Genomic DNA, 23,288 nt, shown 5'->3' with positions numbered 1-23,288 from the left:
CCCCAAGCAAACAATACATACTTGTCCACATCTTTCATCTGATTTTTTTTTTTTAAAATTGCAATGCGCGGGTTTAATCCGATTTTTCAGAATGCAAAAAGCAAAGCAATTTCTGCGGTCGGTGAGAGGCTTTCAAAGGGAACCGAGAGAACGCCAAAACAGCTGCCGGGTTGGATTTTGCTGATAGAGCGAGAGCAATAAGAGAGGACAGCTTTAGAATATCGTCTAAACACCGTTCGCCATCGATACTGTGTCGGAAGAATGTTGTGTGCTGCTTTATCAGCATGCCGGGGTGCTATTGAAATGTGAAGTGAGAAGTCAAGTGCGGACTGAAGTGTTTGGCGTGTTTCTTTTCAGTTTCTTAAGGTTTAGAAAATTACCCACTCGAGATCAGAAATGGACGAATACAGGTCGCCAAATGAGGGAGAGACAGATCGAGTGAAGTATACATTTGTAAACTAAAAGTAAATTAAGATACGAGTATTTTATAAAAACTTCCTCCGTATTTTGTACTTCATTTTTCAAGATAAAAGACACTCCTTTGTTTGTAAATTGGCGGGATTTTCAAATTGGAAAGAAGGCGGTTGATGATTTGGCGCCGGTACTTTCCGCCTTCCTCCCCGTGCCCTCTCCGGATTGGGGAATGAGGCAGATATCTGATTGGGAATTGAAACAACATTAGGCGGGGCTGGACAATGGGACCAATCAGAAATGGCCGACCCGCCATTCCTCCCGAAGATATAAGAGGCCGCAATGTGGGCGGAGTGCAGCATTTTCTGTGAAAGTGCTTGTGAGTTTGTGACCATGTCCGGAAGAGGAAAGGGCGGTGGGAAAGCTCGCGCCAAGGCGAAGTCTCGGTCGTCCCGGGCTGGCCTGCAGTTCCCGGTGGGCCGTGTTCACAGGCTCCTGAGAAAGGGTAACTATGCTGAGCGTGTGGGTGCCGGAGCGCCGGTCTATCTGGCTGCGGTGCTGGAGTATCTGACGGCTGAAATCCTGGAGCTGGCCGGCAACGCGGCCCGGGACAACAAGAAGACCCGCATCATCCCCAGGCACCTGCAGCTGGCCGTGCGCAACGACGAGGAGCTCAACAAGCTGCTGGGAGGGGTGACCATCGCTCAGGGCGGGGTGCTGCCTAATATCCAGGCCGTGCTGCTGCCCAAGAAAACTTCCGCTGGGGGCGCCGCTAAAAAGTGAAGAGTATTCTTGAATCTGACAACCCAAAGGCTCTTTTCAGAGCCACTCACAGCATGTGTGAAAGGGGCTACGCCGTCATCTTTGCCGGATTTATTTTACTGTGGAGAACCTTGAACTTTGAGCCTGAGATCAGTCAATTACTATCGCCTTGTTATTGAACACTTGCGGTTTTGAGATGCTGATGTTGGACTGTGATGTATAAAGTTAAAAATCACGCAACACCAGCTTATAGTCAAACAGGTTAATTTCTATGTACTAGCTTTCGGAGCTTTCATCACGTGTTTGTAGTCTAAGATCGTAAGACAATTTTTCGCAGAAGTTTAGAGTGTGATGTAACTGAAATCATATTAACAAAGACCCGGATTGTTGGTTAATCTGTAATCTTTTAGAATGATCATGTTGGTTTCAGTTTTTGCAAATGTAAATCGCAGAACATCTAAAAGTTACATTCTCAAGTGAACCTGAGTAACTGATGTCACGTTGGCCTAGATAATGCCTTTAAGGTGCCCTGTGTGAGACTGTGGTCAGACTGATTCTAATCTTAATAAAAAAATGGATTTACAGAATCTCACTTGGATTCTTACAGCTTTTGAGCGAAGTACACACAGACACTCACGGAGATCCATCTCTCATACGCTCACACTACTGTCCCTCACGCAGGCATGCACCCTCTCAGACGTACGCGTATACTTCTTTGCACTTGCACACACACACTCATACCCCCACCCCTCGGCAAAACACACACCCACATGCTGAATTTGTACTTGCAGGACGAGAAATGTCCCGATCGGGTTTGACTTTGGTTTCACATTCCCTTCAACTGCATCAGGAAAAGCTGAATTGACCCAGTGCACTAAGCATACAGTCGATGTAGCAAATACTACTGAGCTTTGTTCACTAGTGTGTTCATAATATGCTCTCTCTCTGGGGGCAGAGAAGAAAGCCAGTCTAAGTACCCGTCGGTGATTTTTTTTTTATCAGCTGTAAAATGAGGGAAGAGGGTAAAGTTAGATTGTATAAACTACACTTTTGTAATCGATACACAAATCAACACCTAAGTACCTACGCATTTTCCTCTGTAAAAACTTCTGTTCTACATCTTAGTGGGCTTTTCAAATTTAAAAATGAGCCGTTGATCTTTAGGCGTCAATCCTATCCCACCCCCATTAGTTAAATTCTGGAATCTTTTATAGCAAAATCTGCGATCACCAGAGATCTCAGTAGTTGGAACTGGACTGCCGCTGCCTGCGGCTTTGTTTAACTGACTCCCCATTAATGCTTTACTCAGCTCCTGTGCACTTCCTAAAATACGACACAAATGTCCGCAAGTAACAATTCGATCTCTTGGCACCAAATCTTTGCCATCCCCCAACGACAAGCCATATGAATACCGAGACAGAGAGGGAGATTCGCGGGAATTTATAATCTACTACCACAATGTGATGTTAAAATTATTTTTCACAATCTGTCATAAATTCTGCGAACACGGGAGATCTCATTAGATAGGACTTCACTGCCCACGTCAATATCGCTTATAACTCATTCCGTACTAACTTCCTGGTTTTATAACTACAATATTAATACAACCCATCGTTTCCTGCTCCCTCTGGATGGTTTAGTGGCTCTGAAAAGAGCCGTTGCGTTTTTCTCTTACTCTCCGGGTGAATGTGCAGGGCCGGCTATGCTCCTTTTAGGCGCGCTCCCCGCGGATCCGGCGGGCCAGCTGGATGTCTTTGGGCATGATGGTGACCCGCTTGGCGTGGATGGCACACAGGTTGGTGTCCTCAAACAGTCCCACCAGGTAAGCCTCGCTGGCCTCCTGCAGGGCCATCACCGCCGAGCTCTGGAAGCGCAGATCGGTCTTGAAGTCCTGAGCGATCTCTCGCACCAGGCGCTGGAAGGGCAGTTTGCGGATCAGCAGCTCGGTGGATTTCTGGTAGCGGCGGATCTCCCGCAGAGCCACCGTGCCGGGCCTGTAGCGATGAGGCTTCTTCACTCCGCCCGTGGCCGGAGCGCTCTTGCGGGCCGCTTTGGTCGCCAGCTGCTTGCGAGGAGCTTTCCCTCCGGTGGATTTGCGCGCTGTCTGCTTGGTTCTAGCCATTTTCTTTAACTCTCTGTAACACACACACAGGCTGCTGCTGTCAATGCTGAGGCTGCTGCGGTGCTGCCTATTTAAGGGAATGGAGAGTCCGCCCTAGAGCTGGGATTGGATATAGCCCTGTCCCTCAGCCCACAGAGAAACAGCTCCGAAGGCACAGAAAAGACAGGAAAAGAATTGTTGGAGGCTGATCGGATAACGTGAAATGACAGTTGGTCAATTGCAAAATGCCCGCTGAATTCACCCTCTCAAACCCTGAAATCAAATAACATATTAAGACATATTACGCCACTCGTTCGCAACTCAGATGCTTTATAGTAATCGATTAAAGCTTAGTTAGCTATCAGCCCGGACAAAAGGGGGGGTTATTGCCTGATATGTCTGTTACAGGCAGGAGGAAAGGCGGGGTTTAAAACAGCCCAGTCAAACTGAACAGCCGAACGTCTACCCACCGCGAATCAATCTAAACAACGCTGCCGCTGTTGAAATTGTAGCACGATAAAATAACAGAAGCTCACCGAATCGATATTTTATTTCAACCAGATTATAATCAGCCGAATCACAACTTCATGGCCGCCTGAACGGTCTGTAACAGGCACATGGACAGAGCAGGCTATGAAAACATACGCTGTGTCCCAGCATCACAACTCATGTAAGTATCGTTTCTGAAAGGGTCATGTCTGGGAAAAATGACACGTTATAGAACAGTTACACTATCCCCTCCCTATGTGCTGCCTTCTCCGTCCTCAGGTCTCCGCTCTCTATCGGAGAGTTTGGGTGGCTCTGAAAAGAGCCTTTGGGTTCGCTGGAAATGGGTCGCTTTATCCTCAGCCGCCGAATCCATAGAGAGTGCGGCCCTGGCGTTTCAGAGCGTACACCACATCCATAGCGGTGACTGTCTTGCGCTTGGCGTGCTCAGTGTAGGTGACCGCATCCCTGATCACATTCTCCAGGAAAACCTTCAGCACCCCGCGGGTCTCCTCGTAGATCAAGCCCGAGATGCGCTTGACCCCGCCACGGCGAGCCAGGCGCCGGATGGCTGGTTTGGTGATGCCCTGGATGTTATCACGGAGCACTTTCCGGTGCCGCTTCGCTCCGCCTTTTCCCAGGCCTTTGCCTCCTTTCCCTCTTCCAGACATCACGCTACTTCACTCCAGTAGGCAGCACTCCTACCGGTGAATCAACAATATTATTAGCAAGGATAAATTGTATTCCCGGTGCTGAGAGTTTGTCCAATACTCCTACCACAACTTCTCCACTCTTCACTGGATAATCTAACCTCACTTCTCACAATTAAGCATTTCTTGTCTCAACATGAATTCCTGTTACTAGAACCTTTTTCTGGCAATAGTCCTTCAGAGGTGCGTATCTCCTCATCTTTAACCATCACAGATTTAGACGATCTTTGTATGTCTTAATATTGTAACCACTTTATCTGCTTCTCCTGGCCTATGCGAGTAAGCTTTACCTTCAAAGGTGGATGATTTAAGAAGACCTCACACCTCCAACCAGCTTGTGCATTTCTGGTGCAGCTTTTGAGCCTCCATTGTGCTTTCTGTTACCACTCCAACAAAATTCACTGGCTTATCCTGTTTCCTATATCTGGTTTCCCAGTGTTTTTCATAACCCACCAATATTGATTTATTTAGCCTACTGTTTTGCAGCAAAAACCTCAGAGCTTTTTAACTTCTCTTTCCCCTTCAAGGTTTCCTTTTTACCCTGTGGTAAGTCATACTTATAATCTTCACAGAGATCTATTCCTTTCCATGTGAGGATTTTTCTTGTCCTCAACTTCTATCCCTCATGGATTGAAACTGGTTTTGGAAGCCAAACTTTGACTTATGGACCAACTCATAACCATCAGCCATTTCAGCTGTCAATCTTGCCATTATAGCTCTCTGCTCTTCCACATGAGTTTTCATTAATTAAGGAAAAGCCAATTTCCAAAGTTCAAACTCTCTCTCTTTATTCCTTCCCTTTATCTCCTTTACTCTCTCTCCTCACTCTCTCTCTATTTAATCATAATTCAAAAGATTTCATTTCTGTCGCCCTTTCCTTGTGTTTTGCCTCTAACTCAAGTTGCTGAATTTTCCATTGAATGTTAGCCATCTCTAAAGATTCTGATGGTGTTTCCAACCAATGTAAATGCTGATCTACTCCTGTAATTATCTCTCCTTTCCTCATGGAAGGACACAGCCTCAATCCCAGCTTGTCTGCTATTTCCAGCAGCTTACCCTTAATCACCTTTTGTAAAAGCCCCAAAATCGCTTCTTCCACCCACAGAAAACTCTTGTTGACTGAAAGAGTCATTGCTCTCCCAAACACTGTTTAAACCAACTGAATTCAAAACCCAGAACAAAATACACTAACACCTACCACTCGCTGCCTCAGAGTCCAACAACCCTAATCCCAAATCAGAACTATAGAACAAATCCTACATAGAGCCCCCAAAATAGTATAGACCATGCCAGATCCCCTCAGAACATTTCTTGTAGCCTGGACCCTAATTTTGCTAGTTGTTTTAAGCAGGTGTAACGCGGATATTCCAGGGGTGATGTAGCTGGTCAAACCACGTTGTTTTAAACAAAACAGAATTGATTTACAAGATTATCAAATGAAACACAAACAAATGCTCCTATGTCTCATAACAGAACAGAATGCGAAATAAGTTAACCCATCCGAAAACCCAACAGATTATATGAACTTAACGATATTGTTCCCAACACTTGCAATAATCCCCACAAACACCCTTTGGCACACAAAGGTAAAATCAAACACACGGATTTTTAACTTTGATTTGGTGGCGCAGGCAAAGACCCTAAACTATTTTAAACAAAAATCCATGGAACTGCACGTCAAGTTCTGTAAACTGCAAGGCTATGCGCTGTGGCAGGAAGGTGGGACTGGGAAAGGGGATCTGGGTGTTTTTGGGTTGGCATGGACAAGATGGGCTGAATAGCCCCCTCTGTGTTGTATTATTTTTATGATTCGATAATTATTAATTGGACCCTGCCAGTCTCTGCTGTGTGAATATGTAAACATATTGACCATACAATGAATGTTACAGTTTGATAGCTACACTCTCACATTCACCAAGGCGGAACTGGCAGGTACACATCAATAACTGAACTCACATATCCACATACCCACTTACATCAGGTAGTCCCATTCACGGAGCTGTGTGGATGTTGTTTAGTTTCTGTATCTCACTCAATTGGTCTTAGAATTTTAATTAAAAATGGACAAGGAGCAGCTCAGGGCAGGAGTGGAATCAGACCCGTGGTTCTGTTGACTTTGCTGGCTTTAAATAAAAAATCATAATGATCATTAACTGAATGGTACATTGATGTTACCAATCATAGCTGATGTTGAATTACAGGAGGTACCTCCTCTGTCTTCCTCCAGGCAAGTCCTCAAAGGACCAAGAAAATGTAATATTCCCTCGGTACAGAGCCAAATCTGACCAGCTGCTTCGAACAAGCAATAGGTATGTTACTGTGATCAGAGTGAAGAACATCCTTTCCACAGTCAGAGTGGATTAAGTCAGACTCACATTGAGTTCCATTTCCAGATATCTTCAAAGTCAAACACCACCGATGAAATGAATGTTTCTATCTATTTAATCTATATTCTAAATGCAATCTACCCAGCTTCAATCAACTTGAATGAATCCTCATCCGAAATATAAACTGCATTAAATCTCAACATAGACTGGTACAGCACACAACTGGGTCGTTCAGCCCACGATGTTGTGCGGAACATGCCGATAAATGAAAGTAATCCCTTCTGCCTGCCCTTGGTCCATAACCCTCCATTTATTGCATATTCATTTGCTTACCTAAAAGTCCTTTCAATACCATTATCGTATCAGATTCCATCTGCACCCCTGACAGTGCATTCCACTCCTACCACTCTCTATGTTTAAAAGAAACTGCCCCGTATGTCTCCTTTGAACTTTCCCCCTCTCACCTTATATGCATGCCTCTTAGCTTTAGACATTTCAACTCCTGGAAAAAGATTCTGAGCATCAACCTTAACCATGCATCTCAATTATAGAGACTTGTGGATATGAGTCCACTACACTGGACAAACAGGCAGAAAACTAGCCACCAGGATACATATATATCAACTAGCCACAAAATGACATGACCCACTCTCACTCGTATCCTTACATACAGATGAGGAAGGACACCACTTTGACTGCGACAACACATCCATCCCAGGACAAGCCAAACATGAACGAGAATTCCTAGAAGCATGGTATTCCAACCGGAACTCCATCAACACACACATTGACTTGGATCCCATTTACCACCCCCTAAGAAAAAGAACAGGAAATGACATCACCAGAGGAAACTACAGAAACGTGACTCAGGAATGGACAGGACTGACAGTTTAATGTTCCGGGTTACAAATGCTACAGGAAGGATAGAAAGGGAGGCGAGAGAGGAGGGGGAGTGGCATTTTTGAAAAGGGATAGCATTACAGCTGTACTTAGGGAAGATATTCCCGGAAATGCATCCGGGGAAGTCATTTGGTTGGAACTGAGAAATAAGAAAGGGTTGATCACCTTATTGGGATTGTATAAAAGACCCCCTAAAAGTCAGAGGGAAATTGAGAAACAAACTTGTAAGGAGACCTCAGCTATCTGTAAGAATAATAGGGTGGTAATGGTAGGGTTTTTTAACTTTCCAAACATAGATTGGGAATGCCATAGTGTTAAGGGTCTAGATGGAGAGGAATTTAAGTGTGCACGAGAAACATTTCTGATTCAGTATGTGGATGTACCTACTAGAGCCTTTAAAAAGTGAAGACTGTTCTTGAATCTGACAACCCAAAGGCTCTTTTAAGAGCCACTCACAGATTTCTTATTTTCTTTTTAATGTGGAGAGCCCTGGCATTTGTACCTGACATCGAGGAATTCCCATCTCCTTTTTATTGGATACTGTTACTGTCTGTGGGAGCAGAGGAAGAATATATCATAAAATACAATTGTAAAAGTGTTTGAGGCAACCTCACCCTTGAGGTTGTGTGGACCAACTGTAGAAATGTGATACTGTTATAAAAGAACATACAACTGGGGTCTTGGTAAGAACATTAGAAATAGCGCCGGTTTCCTCTTTCCAACAAGTAGTTGGGAAGTTGGATATTGAACTGTGTAGGCATCCTGGTGGTTGAGTACCCCCATTCATGGTGCTGGGCAGTTGTTGCTCAGTTTCTGGATCTCACTCAATTGGTATCAAGTAAAAAATCGCACAACACCAGGTTATAGTCCAACAGTTTTTTTTGGAAGCTCCTGATGTGTGATTTTTAACATTGTGTACCCCAATCCAACACCACCATCTCCAAATCAATTGGTATCAAATCACATGAAAAACAAACACAATCCCCAGACAAGAAGCAGCTCAGGGCAACAATGGAATCAGATCCGTGGTTCTGGTTAGGTTGTTGGCTTTAAAGAAAAAGACAAAACACATCCTAACAAAGGTGCAATGAATGTGACAATAATCAGTTCAATATTATCAGACTAGCCTCATGTTGAGTTACAGGTGGTGTCCCTGTGTCTTCCTTCAGAAAAACACCTGAGGGACTAAGACACTGTAAAACTTCCTCAGTTCAAAGCAGAGTGACCAGCTGCTTCTAACAAACAGCAGGTACGTAGCCCATTGATGTTTACACACCAGTATTGGAGAGAGATAAACTGAATCCTCATCCAAAGTAGACATTCAGGAACAGCACTAAAATCTGCAGTTATTAAGGGCATTTTCAAAGTTACAATGAAGATAGACAATTAGGCCACATTGTTGCATCGTTTCAACAACCATCCGTGAAGGAGGGGTTAAGTACAGAGATGGAGGGAAACTGTGCTCACTGACAGGGCATGAGTTACCGAAGAGTTGTCAAGTCATAGAGATGTATAGCTTGGAAACAGACCCTTCGGTCCAACTTGTCCATGTCGACCAGATATCCTAAACTAATCTGGTCCCATTTGCCAGCACTTAGCCCATCCCTCTCTAAACCCTTCCTATTCATATTGTTAAAGTCCAGATTTGAGACGGCTGAGGGAATCCCTTGTGGATTCAGACCTATAAGCCTCTCTTGGTTCATCCTGGAGATCATACACTTTAGTAGTCTGGAATAAACAAACAGTTTAGTTTAATTTTAGCCTTCCCCTTTATTTACCAATAGTATCACTGTTACAACATAACATTTACACCTATAAGCCAGGCTGGCTGAGGTTCTAAAACCTTAGAAAAGTCGGACACCAGCTCTTCCTTAAAGAGCCCTCGCAGAGTACTCCACACTTCTGTCTCAAACAGGCTTCCTTTTTACAAAACTTTACAAAAAACACTGCATGTTCTTAATTAGACAGACAGTGGAAAGGCATAATTTGTAAGGAAGAGAAGTTAATTAACAGGTCTGTGTGCGCTGAACTGATCACTCCTGTAGGCCCTCAACCATCTATCGGAAGGAAAACAGATCCTGCCGAGTCACTGCCTGTTGGTGTGGTAAGTCCCTGTCATAAAAAGGTATCAGTCTAAACTAAGTGGGAGAGGTCATAAGGTAACCTTGCACAGCTTGCATGTCAGATATCATTGTTTCACAAAATGGCATCTTAGTGAGGAGGGCAAGCTTTGATCATAAAATGGCTTCCTGACAGATTGTGTCAGAATCTCTTCAATGTTAGGTTTAGAATATTTTTTAAGCTAGGAGCAGACTTCTGCTTTTATCTAAAACACAAAATCATTCTACCTGAGGCTGAAAGGTTACATTTTAAATGATTCATTAGTCTCAAATTAAACACGCTTTCTTTTCAGGGTTGTGATTTAAATTCAAAGACGACATAAGATCTGACGAGTTAGAATTGACAGTGGGGCAGACATGGTGTATAAGAACACCAAGGAAGTTCATCAATATTACATTTTAGAGTTTGCATTTCAGAAACAGCAATGGCCACTCAAACTCATCATAAAGTCCCAAAATGCAAATAAATTCAAAACATTCATATCTCTCTCGCTCTCTCACACACGCACACACACGTAATAAGAATCCATTATAATTGATAGGACCTGACCGTTTATTACAAGGCTTTTGACATGATTCTGAGATGATACATAGTTTCCGAGATCACAATCAAACACTGTCATTAATTTCACAAGTTAACAACTGTGAATGTTATCACTCCGTGTCCTTTTTACACAGATTCATTGAAGTAAAAGCAAATGTTCTTAATTGCTTTCGAGCATCCTGTTATCACAGATGTTCTTTATCTTCTGCACATCCGAGGTCCCCCTTTTGTGGCCTGATACCCCCCTGCCTGCCCTGTTTATTTTCTTGTGTTCTATAATTCAACATTACATTTCTACTAAGTATTTATGGACAAGTTTTAAGGCTTTCTGATCGGTTGTGGATTCAATGTGCTAATGGCCTGCTTCCACGCTACAGAGATTCTATGAAGACAAATTGGAGATGCCTGGGCTAAGGAAGCTACCCTGAGGATCTCGTACAGTGATGTCCCACGGCTGAGATAAACATCATCTCCTGTGCTATGAATGACTCTAAACAGTTGAGAGTTCTCAATCGATTCTTATGAGTGAAGTTTTGGTGTAGGAGAAGGAGGTGGTTTCTTCAAAGGAAGAGTAGTTAAGGTCATGAATTCGCTTTTCCAAAAAGGTAGAAAAGCTAGATCACTGTAAGTAAGAAAGCCTTAAGACCATAAGGCACAGTGTTTAGCACTGCTGCCTCACAGCGCCAGAGAGACCAGGGTTCAATTCCCGCCTCAGGTGACTGACTGTGTGGAGTTTGCGCGTTCTCCCCGTGTCTGCGTGAGTTTCCTCCGGGTGATCCGGTTTCCTCCCACAGTCCAAAAATGTGCACATCAGGTGAATTGGCCATGCTAAATTGCCCGTAGTGTTAGGTAAGGGGTAAATGTAGGGGTATGGGTGGGTTACGCTTTGGCGGGTCGGTATGAATTGGTGGGCCGAAGGGCCTGTTTCCACACTGTAAGTAATCTAATCTAAAGATAAGACAATGGGACATAAATTCATCCATTCTGCCCATTGAGTCTGCTCCCCCATTGAATCATAGCTGATAAGTTTCAATTTAAAGATCTTTAAAGATAAAGTAAATAGACTTTTGACCTGCTGTGGTTCTGTTCGCCGAGCTGGAAGTTTTTGTTGCAAACGTTTTGTCCCCTGTCTTGGTGACATCCTCAGTGCTTGGGAGCCTCCTGTGAAGCGCTTCTGTGGTGTTTCCTCCGGCATTTATCGTAGCCTGTCCCTGCCGCTTCCGGTTGTCAGTTTCAGCTGTCCGCTGTAGTGGCCGGTATATTGGGTCCAGGTCGATGTGTTTGTTGATGGAGTTTGTGGATGAGTGCCATGCTTCTAGGAATTCCCTGGCTGTTCTTTGTTTGGCTTGCCCTATAGTGTTGTCCCAGTTGAATTCATGTTGCTTGTCGTCTGCGTGTGTGGCTACTAGGGACAGCTGGTCGTGTCGTTTCGTGGCTAGTTGGTGTTCATGAATGCGGATCGTTAGCTGTCTTCCTGTTTGTCCTTTATATTGTTTTGTGCAGTCCTTGCATGGGAGTTTGTACATTACATTAGTTTTGCTCATGCTGGGTATCGAGTCCTTCGTTCTGGTGAGTTGTTGTCTGAGTGTGGCTGTTGGTTTGTGTGCTGTTATAAGTCCTAGTGGTCGCAGTAGTCTGGCTGTCAGTTCAGAGATGTTCTTAATGTATGGTAGTGTAGCTAGTCCTTTGGGTTGCGGCATGTCCTCGTTCCGTTGTCTTTCCCTTAGTCATCTGACAGGGGACGAAACGTTTGCAACAAAAACTTCCAGCTCGGCGAACAGAACCACAGCAACGAGCACCCGAGCTACAAATCTTCTCACAAACTTTGAAGACTTTTGACCTGTCAGAGATTTGAGGGCTATTGAGAATTGGACTTAATAGTGGATTTGAGATCTCGCGCAGATCAACCACGATCTTAGTGAAGGGCAAGGCAGGATTCGGGGTGGGAGTGGGTGGGATGATCGACGTGATCAAGTCTTTGATGTTCTCACATTCTGTTAGTCAATGTTATTCACTCGGATATTCTGCTTTGGAATGTTGCAGTCAGGGAGATCAGACTATTTTGTGAATCAATTCTGGGTGTGATGTCGGGTTGATATTCACAGTGACTGTAGATCTAAAAGATGACCAGCAAATTAAGTAAAAGTCGTAGAATGTGGAGTCTCTGTAAAGAGAGATGAGGGGCTTTTTTTCCAATTGCATTTTTTCCAAACTAACCCAAACCGTGTGTAAGAGCTTTGAGGGGCTGAATGGTCTCTCTGTTTCTAAGTAGCAAGTTTGAGGGGCTGAATAAAACATAAGAACATAGGACTGAGGAGGAGGACCGGGTCATTTGACACTTTGAGCATCTTGACACTTTCACCAGGCACTAAGTTTGCCGCAGATCAAGTTATGGTCTCTGCCACACTTTTCTGTCTGTGTCCAATTATCTGTGACTCACTTCTCTCTGATATAGTTAACTAACTCAGTTTGAATAAATGTAAACAGGGGCATCACAAATTTCTGGGGAAGAGAACTCCCTCTCGAAAAGCCCGTTCAGGATTTTTCCTCGTATCTCTTCTTGAGTCATACTGCACGGCACTTGTCCACAGTGACCGGACATCCCAATCTGATCTAATATCACTTGTCAACAATTGAGTCATATCACTCTAAATCCTTCCTATTAAAATGAACAACCGGATGCCTTTAATATATTGTAGCCTGAATCCATCACTTTCTCAGAGAGCTCGTTCTATACACACAGCACCCTCTGCATGAAAATATTGCCCCTAAAGTAAGTATAAAAACTTTTCCTTCTCACCTTAACACTTTGCACTCCAGTTTTTAATTCCCCAATGCATGGAAAAATGCCTTGGTTATTCATACTATCCATGCCGCTCATGATTTTATAAACCTTTATAATGTCCTACCTCAGCCTCCGATATTCCAGAGTAAAAAGTCCCAAATTGTCCAGCCTCTTGCGATAGTCCAAAGCCTCCCGTCCTGGCAAAATCCTTGTAAATCTTTTCTTCACCCTAGAACGTTTAACAACGTCCTTCCTATAGCAGAGTGAACCGAGTTGAACGCAGCATTTTAAATGTGGTCTCACAAACGTCCATGACCTAACTCCCATTCTCAATGCACTGACCAATAAAGGCAAGCATATGAAGTGTCTTCTTCACCACCCTGTCTACCTGCGATTCCACTTTCACGTAACTACAGCCCTGCACCCCTTTGATAAACAGCAGTTCCAAGCCTGCCCTTTCCCATTCATTGCATAAGTTTTGCATTGCTTTACTTTAACAAAATGCAATACTACATTTTTATCAAAACTAAATTTCATCTGCCGCTCCTCGGCCCATTGGCCCATCTGATGAAGGTCCCGTTGTACTCTGAGATAATTTTCTGCACTACATCACAAATGTTGATGTCATCTGCAAACCTACAGGCACATATTCGCATCCAAATGATTCATATATATGAGGAAAATCAGTAAGGTCAGCACTGATCCTTGTAGCACACCGCTGGTAACAGGCCTTCAGTCTGAAATGCAATCCTCTCGCCTCACAATCTGACTTCGAGCTTCAATCCAATTTTGTAGTCAATTGGCTAGCTCAGCCTGGATACATTGATGACCTAACCTGACTAACTTGCCTGCTATCCGGAATCTTGTTGGACGCCTTGCTGAAGTCTATTTGGACAATGTCTGCCTCACTGCCTTCGTCAGTTTTTTTTTGTCACCTCTTAAAAAAACGCAATCAAGATAGTGAGACATGATTTCCCATGTACAAAGCCATGTTGATGATGCCTAATCAGTCCTTGCATTTGCAAATACATGTAAACCAATCCTTTCAAATCCTCTCCAACAGCTTACCCATTACTTTTGTCAGGATCACCAGTCTATAGTTTGGGTCATAACTTTCTTTCCTCGTTGCACTTCTCCATTGGTCATAGCAAATGTTTAATTGAACCAGTTTGGTGAAAAGACCAATAACATGGACCTCAGACTGGTCACGGTCAATGTTATGAATAAGTCAGGTAGGTTTTTTTAATTTGTTAAAATTAACAAATTTAAGGCCAAAACAAAGTTACTCAAATTGTGATAGAAAGAAGAATGACAAACAGTTTGGAAATTGGAAATATGTACACCAATGCTTCTCCTTCTAAAAATACTGACACATGCACACATTTGATGACAAACTGAAAAACAAAGTCTCTGCAGAGCATTGATTTTAAAAAGTACGACCAAATATTAATTGAGATTATGACCAAGGAAAATTGAAAGATTGCATCAAACACTATTCAGCTTATCCAGTTAGTCTTTTCTTATCAGCTGCTGGTGATGGGATTTCTTCCTGAAACAGTTAGAATCGCCTGAATTCGCTCTGCTTTCGGCAGTGGGGAGATTCCAATGAATCCTCGTCAGGAACCCTCTACGAGTGGTAAAACTGATTTAGGGTTTTTCATCTCACACATATTGCTGTGAGGAGGAAGAAGGAAACAGAGAGGGAACAATAGTCCGTCCCTTCTCGGGAGTATTACATTGTCTCCCTCTTCAGTCGAATCACTCAATGTTATCTGAAGCCAAACTGCACCACGTAAGGTCACATTAACATTGTCCAGTATGTATTATTCTATCACATCCCCTGCTCCATGTAAGTACATCATTGCTGCTGTCATACCCGGAGCTATTTATTTCATAACTAATGACCCCACTTGATTTGAAAGTACATTTATATGTACCTGCACAATTTTAAAATTAAAAAAAAATTATATTTTCGCAGTATCTGTTTTAACGATTATGTCTCATCCTTTAATGACTTCCCCAGTTTTATTCTCCAATAGCGGTAAAATATCTATCAGGTAATCCCCAGTTATATTGTTGACAAAATCTTCTATGGTCAATGAGGACATCTCATTCTCAGGGCTAAACTGTTAATCTATCAGAGCATAACGTATTCAACCCACAAATGAGTAAACATAAACATCTTTGAAAAGTTTCGAAAGCAATAGTGCTTTTTTTTTCACTTCATGGAATTACAACCACATACAATACATCAGATTTGGTCTCAGCCACGCCATGTATGGATACAGAAAATCATCCCGAAGATCATACACGATACCCTTTGCAAGAAACAACATCATTCCATTTACTTTCAAAATCACTTGCTTCATCTTTAGACTAACTTGATGTCATTCATGGAGGAGGGTTAATTTTGATGATATTGATCAAAAACTTTCACAAATCGATTGGGACAAATATTCGCAGATATGGGGCCAGCTGAGAAGTGTGAAGTCTTCAAAAAATAAAATGTCAAGTGCATGTTCCTGTTAGGGTGAAAGGTAATGTTAATTGGTGTTAGGAATGCTGGATGATTAGATAAATTCAGGTTCCGGTCACAGATAAGGGGGAAGCATGTGTCAGTGAGAGAGTAGGAATCGAGTTTTTTCTTCAATATCCATTCACAGGATACGGTGTCGCTGGCTAGACCAGCCTTCATTGCCCATCCCTAAAAGCCCAGAAGCCAGTTAAGGGTGAGTTGGATTGCTTTGAATCCGGAGTCCCACCCAGAATCAGTCCTGGTAAGGGTGGCAGCTTGCTTCTTCACAGAAGATTAGTGAACCAGATGGGTTTTCTGAATTCGAAAATTGAATCATAATCATCATTAGACTCTTAATTCCAGATTGAAAGTGAAACCGTAGAAGAATCTAAAGACAGTTGGAGTGCACTTATGAGGAAAATCGGGAGGCCAAAAATGGGACATGACGTAGCTTTGGCAAATAGAGTTATGGAGAAACCAAAAGCCTTTTGTTCTGATTACAATCTCCATTTCCTTGCTCTGACTCCATACCATTCCTGGCCAATATCTGATGCTGAGACAGACGAATCACAACTGTGGTGATTTCTTTGGCCATGAGCTGATTCCTGACAAAATACCCTGACCATTCCTAATTGTAACAGCCATCCCCTCCAGAATATACTTCACTGCATCATCCCATCTGCTACTTGAACCTTGAGCTATGAACTACAGCCTCAATGATACCACTAATCTGCTCTTGACTCTCCCAGCGTCAAACCTGCAGAAGAAATTGTGAGTCGATACTCCACGGCTCGTCTCTGAACTGACACTGAAATCTCATCCCTCTGTCACACTGTGCACTGATCTGTATTATAGAGATGCTGGAGTTTGACTGGTGCAGACAAGGTCAAAAATCAAACTGTGCTAGAATACGGTCCAACAGATTTATTCCTAATTGCAAGCTTTTGGAGCGCTTGTCCCTCCTCCAACCCTGAGGATGGAGCTCAGCTCCGAAAGCTTGTAATCTTCAAATAAACGTGTTGGACTGCAGCTTGGTGTTGTTCGATCTTTAATCTCATCGATATTGCTATTGGGTCTGGCAACGTCTTTGTTTTAATATTCTCAAGGACGTCATCACATCTGTCCATGAAATGCCCCTCAGTCTCGCTGTCGATTACACAAACCCCTTGTTAGTTGTTCATATTGAAACATACTTCCTGCATCAATGTTCTATCTCAAAGAATGATTTTCACATCTAACACTCACACAAGCACACACTTCTGTGCCTGGTTGTCGTGAAGTGGAGATAGAAGAGCATAAATTACTGGAGACCCTACTTACTGTCAAAGCTATTTCGCAATTATTTTTCACCCTCGAATGGAGTTACGTCCTGTATTTCTTATTGTCTTTTTAATTTAATAGGACAGCAAATGTACTGGCTTTCTTTTCTCAAGTAGCCTTGACCTTTCATTTTCGTATCCTTGGTTCAGCTTCATCTCCATCACCTTTGTCGGCAGGTTGTTCCAGGTCCTAGTCACCTAAATGACGTTTTCCTCCATATCGGGCTACATAAGGATTTTCAGGTTTATGTCCTGGATAACATGTGATCAGCAGGCATCTGGCAATCTAGCAGAATTGCCACCTATGTTATGTGCATTTAACTGTACTAACAGTGATCAATCATTTTGTGAATTTATTTTTGCAGGAAGACATGCGGAAAGAAATCTGAAAGCACATGATACATCAATTTGTGACAGAACCACTTGATTCATTGGGACTTGAATATCAGCAGCTATTCAAATCGAGAGGAAATGTTTGCTTTTGTCTGCTTGACAGGTTTTGGACACTGGTATGGCAGGAAGAATACGGAGACATCCGAGGGAGGGAGATTCAGTGCGCTGTCTGTGAAATGTGCTTCAAACCGTTTACTCAGCTTAGGGGATCAAACTGACACCACTCACTGTGGGGAGAAACTGTGTACACATTCTGTTTGTAATTTCAAACTCAGAGCGACACAAGGAAAGCGCCCCCAATGGGGAAACTGTGGAAATGTGGGGACTGTGGGAAAGGATTCCCGTCCCCATCAGTGCTGGAAACCCACAGATACATTCACACTGAGGAGAGACCGTTCACTTGCTCAGTGTATGGGCAGGCATTCAGTCAGATGGGTCATCTGCAGAAGCACCAGCGGGTCCACACAGGAGAGAAGCTGTTCACTTGCCCCATGTGTGGGAAGGCATTTGCTCAATCATCTGCACTACTGATCCATAACAGGGTCCACACCAGGGAGAGGCCATTCATTCACCCGCTCTCAGTACGGGAAGGGTTTTGTGAATTCTTCCAACCTGCAGACTCACCAGCGGGTCCACACCGGAGAGAGGCCATTCACGTGCTTGGTTCGTGGGAAAGGGTTCGCTTAATCATCTACTCTGCTGATCCACAAGCGGGTCCACACAGGTGAGAGGCCATTCACCTACTCTCTGTGCGGGAAGGGATTCATTGATTCTTCCAGCCTATGGACCTACCAGCGGGTTCACACGGGAGAGAAGCCGTTCATGTGCCCAGTATGTGGGAGGGGGGTTCACGGAGTCATCTAAACTCCTGATCCACCAGCGGGTCCACACCGGGGAGAAGCCTTCCATCTGCTCAGTGTGCAGGAAGAGATTCAGTCAGATGGGACAGCTGCAGAGGCACCAGCGGGTTCACGTGGGAGAAAAGCCGTTCACGTGCCCCGTATACAGGAGGGGGTTCACTGAGTCATCTACAGTGCTGACCCACCAGCGGGTCCACACACAAGAGAAGCCTTTCACCTGCTCAGAGTGCGGAAAGGGATTCAGGCAGTTGGGTAACCTGCAGTCGCACCAGCAGGTCCACACCAGGGAGTGGCCATTCACTTGTCCCGAATGCAGGAAGGCATTCAGTCATGTCAGTAACTTGCGGACACACCAGTGGGTCCACACAGGAGAGAAGCCATTCACCTGCCCGAGTGCTGGAAGGGATTAATTGATGCCTCCGGCCTGCGGATGAATGAGCAGGTCCACACTGGGGACAGCCCACTCACTGTCTGAGACGGTGGGTGGGTAGTGTATGCGCTTTGACCTTGAGCAGTTTTTTAAAACAGCTATATTTTGTACACCTTTTTACTGCGAAGATCTGAAGCAGTAGCAAAGCTAGGTCGCAACAAAGGTTACTTGAACTTGCCATCGTACTCGGACCTTGAAATCTATGCAATGTAACAGGCTTTTGTTCCAAAGCTGCTCATTTCTTTCAGCCTCCAGCAATAAGTTTCAGCTGTCCTGTATCAGAAGAAGCGGTGAATGAGTAGTTAGTATCATCAGAAATTGTAATTTTTTTCAGGAGTGCAGGTATTCCATTGCTTCATTGGCATTGTAAGGTTTACTGGCAGCACCGGGGGAGGTGTGAGCTGTGATCACTGGAAATTATGCGGAAGAGCCCGTGTTGGACTGGGGTGGACAAAGTTAATCACACAACACCAGGTTATATTCCAACAGGTTTATTTGGAAGCACTAGCTCTCAGATCACTGCTCCTTCATCAGGTAGCTGTGGAGGAGGATCACAAGAAACAAATTTATAGTGAAAGATTAGTGTCATGCAACTGATACCATATAATTTACAAACCTAGAATGCTGTTAAGTCTTTCATCTTTTAGAATGGGTTGCAAATTTTGGTTCATTTAATATGTTAACCCTCGAGCTTCCTTCAAGTAATATTCTTGACATAACTTCAGGTTTTAAAAAACGAGATAACATCTCAGCTCAGAAAATGCATGAAGGTTGTGAGGTTAGAGTTTCTCTATATCCCAATCTTGAGTGAGACTGGTTCTAATTTCCAAAGTAGGAATTTATAAAATGTTATATGGATTGACTGCCTGCAGATTTTGCTCAAACATTGCACAATAGAATGTAATTTCGCAAATGAAAAGTCACTCCAAAGATTTGTATGTATTTGTGCATCCATCAGAGGCAGTTTGCACGTGCACGTGTGTGTGTGTGCGTGTGCATGCTTGATAAAATGTGTGATGGAAAATAAGCCTTTGCAAGGGTGGGTGCATGTGGGGAGAGTATGTCTGTGTATCTGGGAGAGAGCAAGTGTATGAGAGAGAATGTCTGTCTGCATGAGTGTGTGTATATGTGCTTGTGTGTGAGTGTACAATACAGTGGATATAAACCCAAGATCCCGGTTGTGGCTATCCTCATGGGTACCGAACCTGGCTATCAGCCTCTGCTCAGCCACTAGAAACAATTAAGCAGTTACACAACACACATTGGAGAAGGCTGGGTGGGACTTGTCTTTCAATTTGCTGGGAGGATCTGGATGCTGTGTTCTAGGGCAAACACATGTTGGAGGACCTTCGGCTCAGAGAGATGGAGCTGATAGCCAGGCTGCAGACATGTTGGGAGGAAAATGGGTAAAGTTAACTGGACACTTTATTCCGGGAGTTGGTTTTCCCCTCCAGATAGCCTTCCAATTGGGTCAGTGGACAGGTAAAGGAGATCTGAGAGAGGGCTGCAGGCCAGAGGAGTGAACTGGCTGGGTGGTGGGTGGTGACACGAAGGACAATGCTGGGGAGTGGGTGGTGGTGATGGTGGTGGTAACGGACAGAATAATGACAGGCATTGTCTGTTCTCTGCAACTAGCAGCAGGATTCCAGATGGCATCGGTGTCTGTCTAGTAGGAGGATTCAGGAACAGATGTGATCAGGGCTGGAGAGGTGGGAAAGGGAGGTTGCATTGGAGATGATGCAACAATGTCGGGAGGAGAGATCCTCTGCTGTCGGCTCACGAGAAGTTAGAAGCTACAAAGACAAAGCAGAACCTCAAAGCTCTGGGTGGCATGGCTCAGCAGATCGTACCACTGCCTCATGACCCCAGGCACCTGGGTTCGATTCCACCCTCAGAGAACTGTCTGTGGACTATGGCACGTTCTCCACCTTGTGTCTGTGTGAGTTACCTCTGGATGCTCAGGTTCCCTCCCACAATTCAAAAATTTGCAGTTCACACATGTGCAGGTTAGGATGTATTAGCAATGGGGAACTGCAGGGTAAGTGGGTGGGTCCAGGTTGGATGCTGTTCAGAAGCTTGTCTGCTGTGGGAAGAATGGGTTCCAGTTCGCAGGACACTTGACATCAGTCCTGGTGAAGGTGAGATTTGTGCTGTCTCTCCCTCCACCCTCTGCGCCCCCCCCCGCCCCAATCCTCTCCACTCCCACTCCCCTCCACTCCCACAACACAACCCCCATTCTCTCTCTCTCTCCCACACTCTCTGCATCCCCCCCACTCTCTCTCACTCCAACCCTCTGCTCTTCTTCTCTCTCTTTCTCTCTCCCTGCATTCCCCCAATCTTTCTCTTTCCCCCACACTGTTGTCCCCAATCTCTATTCAGCCCCACCTTCTATCCCTCTGTCCATTTTCTCTGTCTCCCCCCCACCCTCTGCACCCATCTATTCTCTCACCCTTCCCACCCCCATCCTTTCTCATGCTTCAAGCCCTCTTTGATCACTGTATCAAGCCCTTTTCAAGAACACAGGGAGAATGGATGGTAATGACTCTACCTGGGAGATGGGAGTGCATGAGAAATGGCTGGCCTTTAAAATTGAGAAAGCTAAAATGATATCTTTAGCAACATCATAAAAGACTGAAAGCATGTTCAATTTTTTTAAAAAAGCTTCAGAATTCTTTGAAAAAATTGGATTGAAATATGCGCAGTTCGGCCACGGCTGAGGACAGGCTGTAAGGGATGAATGGTCTATTCAAAGTCTTGTGCAATTGGTTCCGACTATGTAGAAATCGGGCCATAGAGTTGTGAGGCATGCAAACAAACCTTTTGATTCACACCAACAAGATATCCTAAATTAATATAGTGACCTATTTGCCAGCATTTGGCCCTTATCGCACTAAACCCCTCCTATTCATATACCCATCCAGATGCCTTTTAAATGTTATCATTGTAGCAGCCTCTACCAGTTCCTCTGGCAGCTTATTCTATTCGCACACCACCCTTTGCATGAAAAGGTTACCCCTCAGCTCCCTTTTAAATCTTCACCCTCTCACCCTAAAGCTATGCCCCTCTAGATTTGGACAGCATTCTACCCTGGGGAAACACATACAAAGGTTGAGCCCCCAGACAAAATGTAAACAGAATGAAATAAAATATCGAGCCATGGTAGGGAAAGAAAATTGTGACTGCAGCCCTTTTTCTAAACGATTGGCATTTAGACACTTTAAATTTGTCAGTAGCACCAGCATCTTCACATTGCATGCTGCGCATGCTCCTCAGAGTCAGCAAGCACTGTGAATGTTCACCGGTGTCAGCAAAATAATGTGCATGCTCCTCGCTCACCGCGGAAATGGCCTGCGACATTTTTTAATGGACCAATGAGGAGCCCTGGACAACCGGAAGGTGTGTGGTCCTCCTGCCAGTCACAACCCTCCTTTTGTCTGAATGCGGCCATTGGACCATGAGCTTTGGAAGTTGCTGCTCCTCTCTCTGAATAAAGATTGAGCTTCACCCCAGACTGCAATTTCCTCTGGCCAACATCTGTGTGTACAGCAGTCTCTTTTCTCACCCAGTTTTCCAATTCTTGTTTCATTCTGGGATTCAATTGTTGACTTGCAGGAACTGAAAGAAAAGGGAGTGAATCCAGGGAGGGGACAGACTCTGGAAAAGTCGTCCAGGTCTGGGTCTCAATTGGCAAACACATGGCAAATGCAGGACCACAGTATGAAGTTATAACCTTTGCTGCAAAAAAAAAGCAGAAAAGAGGTGTAAGGTTTAATGGTGATAATATTGGGATGTGGAGAAAGTGAGGACTGCAGATGCTGGTGATCAGAGTCAGAAAGTTTGGCACTGGAAAAGCGCAGTAGGACAGGCAACATCCAAGGAGCAGGAGAAGTGATGGATCGGGTTTGAGCCTTTCGTCAGGAATGACATGTGTCCTCTACACCAGTCAATGTCAGTTGTCAGATAGGTGCAGTAAGCAATGAGATTGGCAAGAGGAATGGAGTTCAGAAGTGGGGATGTCTTCCTGCAGTTAGGGGGTCATTGAATATATTCAAGGCTGAGTTCATCTGATTTTTGAACAACAAAGAAGTGGATGGTTCTGGGGAAAGGCAAGAAAATAGTTTTATGACCAGTACAGAACAGTTAGAGTCATAGAACCCAGAAACAGTCCCAGCAGTTCATCTCGTCCATGCTTACTATGTTCTAAAATTAAACTAGTCCCAGTTGCTAGTATTTGGCCCATATCCCTCTGAACCTTTCTGATTCATGAACTTATGCAAATGTCTTTTAAACGTTGTCACAGTACCTGTATCCACCACTTCCTCTGGAAATTCATTCCACATAGAAACTGCTTTCTTTAAAAAAAAAGTGATCCTCGTTGTTTTGAAAAAATCTTTCTCCTTTCACCTTCAACATTTGCTCCCTAATCATGAAACCCCTAGCCTAGGGAAAAGACACTTGCCGTTTTCCTCATCTATACCCCTCATGATTTTATAGTCCTCTACAAGGTCACCTCTCAACCTCCTATGATCCATTGAAAAAAGTTCCAGTCTATCCGCCTAGATGTATGTACACTTCTTTCCAAATGAGAAAGCAAAGAAAATTTGATATAAATTAGAATTGATTGG

The 23,288-nt window shown here is 44.1% G+C and overlaps 3 protein-coding genes, 1 long non-coding RNA gene and 1 pseudogene across 7 annotated transcripts in view; 3 read left to right on the top strand and 2 right to left on the bottom strand.

Annotated features, from left to right (window-relative positions):
- LOC148135538 (uncharacterized) overlaps positions 1-17,669 on the top strand; it is a 334,519-nt gene extending 316,850 nt beyond the window's left edge. Inside the window, exons 1-3 of one of the 3 annotated variants that reach the window (XR_015755026.1) lie at positions 4,445-4,653; positions 6,698-6,779; positions 17,346-17,669. This is a non-coding gene — a long non-coding RNA (uncharacterized LOC148135538). Of the gene's footprint in view, positions 1-4,444; positions 4,654-6,697; positions 6,780-7,470; positions 8,375-17,345 lie in introns of those variants that run through there. The other 2 variants (XR_015755028.1, XR_015755027.1) reach the window with 2 other exon arrangements.
- Positions 1-23,288, bottom strand: part of LOC148135536 (histone H4) — a 57,883-nt gene that overhangs the window by 4,732 nt on the left and 29,863 nt on the right. Inside the window, exon 2 of one of the 2 annotated variants that reach the window (XM_087984527.1) lies at positions 3,807-4,461. The exons of the other annotated variant lie outside the window; for it this stretch is intronic. Within the exon in view, the coding sequence (XP_087840653.1) occupies positions 4,120-4,431 (312 nt within the window). The 5' untranslated portion in view covers positions 4,432-4,461 and the 3' untranslated portion in view covers positions 3,807-4,119. Of the gene's footprint in view, positions 1-3,806; positions 4,462-23,288 lie in introns of those variants that run through there. 2 annotated transcript variants of the gene reach the window in all.
- Positions 754-1,759, top strand: LOC122546094 (histone H2A-like). The gene has a single exon (XM_087984868.1). It carries the CDS (start codon positions 754-756, stop codon positions 1,192-1,194), a length of 441 nt encoding a protein of 146 aa, XP_087840994.1. The 3' UTR covers positions 1,195-1,759.
- Positions 2,680-3,295, bottom strand: LOC148135539 (histone H3). The gene has a single exon (XM_087984519.1). It carries the CDS (start codon positions 3,293-3,295, stop codon positions 2,885-2,887), a length of 411 nt encoding a protein of 136 aa, XP_087840645.1. The 3' UTR covers positions 2,680-2,884.
- Positions 17,805-18,841, top strand: LOC148135537 (uncharacterized; annotated as a pseudogene).

The sequence above is a fragment of the Chiloscyllium plagiosum genome, unplaced genomic scaffold, assembly GCF_037043375.1.
Source record: "Chiloscyllium plagiosum isolate Xiang-an unplaced genomic scaffold, Cpla_swu_hap1 HiC_scaffold_49, whole genome shotgun sequence".
Lineage (NCBI taxonomy): Eukaryota > Metazoa > Chordata > Chondrichthyes > Orectolobiformes > Hemiscylliidae > Chiloscyllium > Chiloscyllium plagiosum.
The sequence above is the reverse complement of the archived record's forward strand: the minus strand, read 5'-3'. Positions and strand labels throughout refer to the sequence as shown.

Coding starts and splice junctions, on each gene's coding strand:
- LOC148135539 (XM_087984519.1), bottom strand. CDS start 3,295: ATGGCTAGAACCAAGCAGACAGCGCGCAAATCCACCGGAGGGAAAGCT.
- LOC122546094 (XM_087984868.1), top strand. CDS start 754: ATGTGGGCGGAGTGCAGCATTTTCTGTGAAAGTGCTTGTGAGTTTGTG.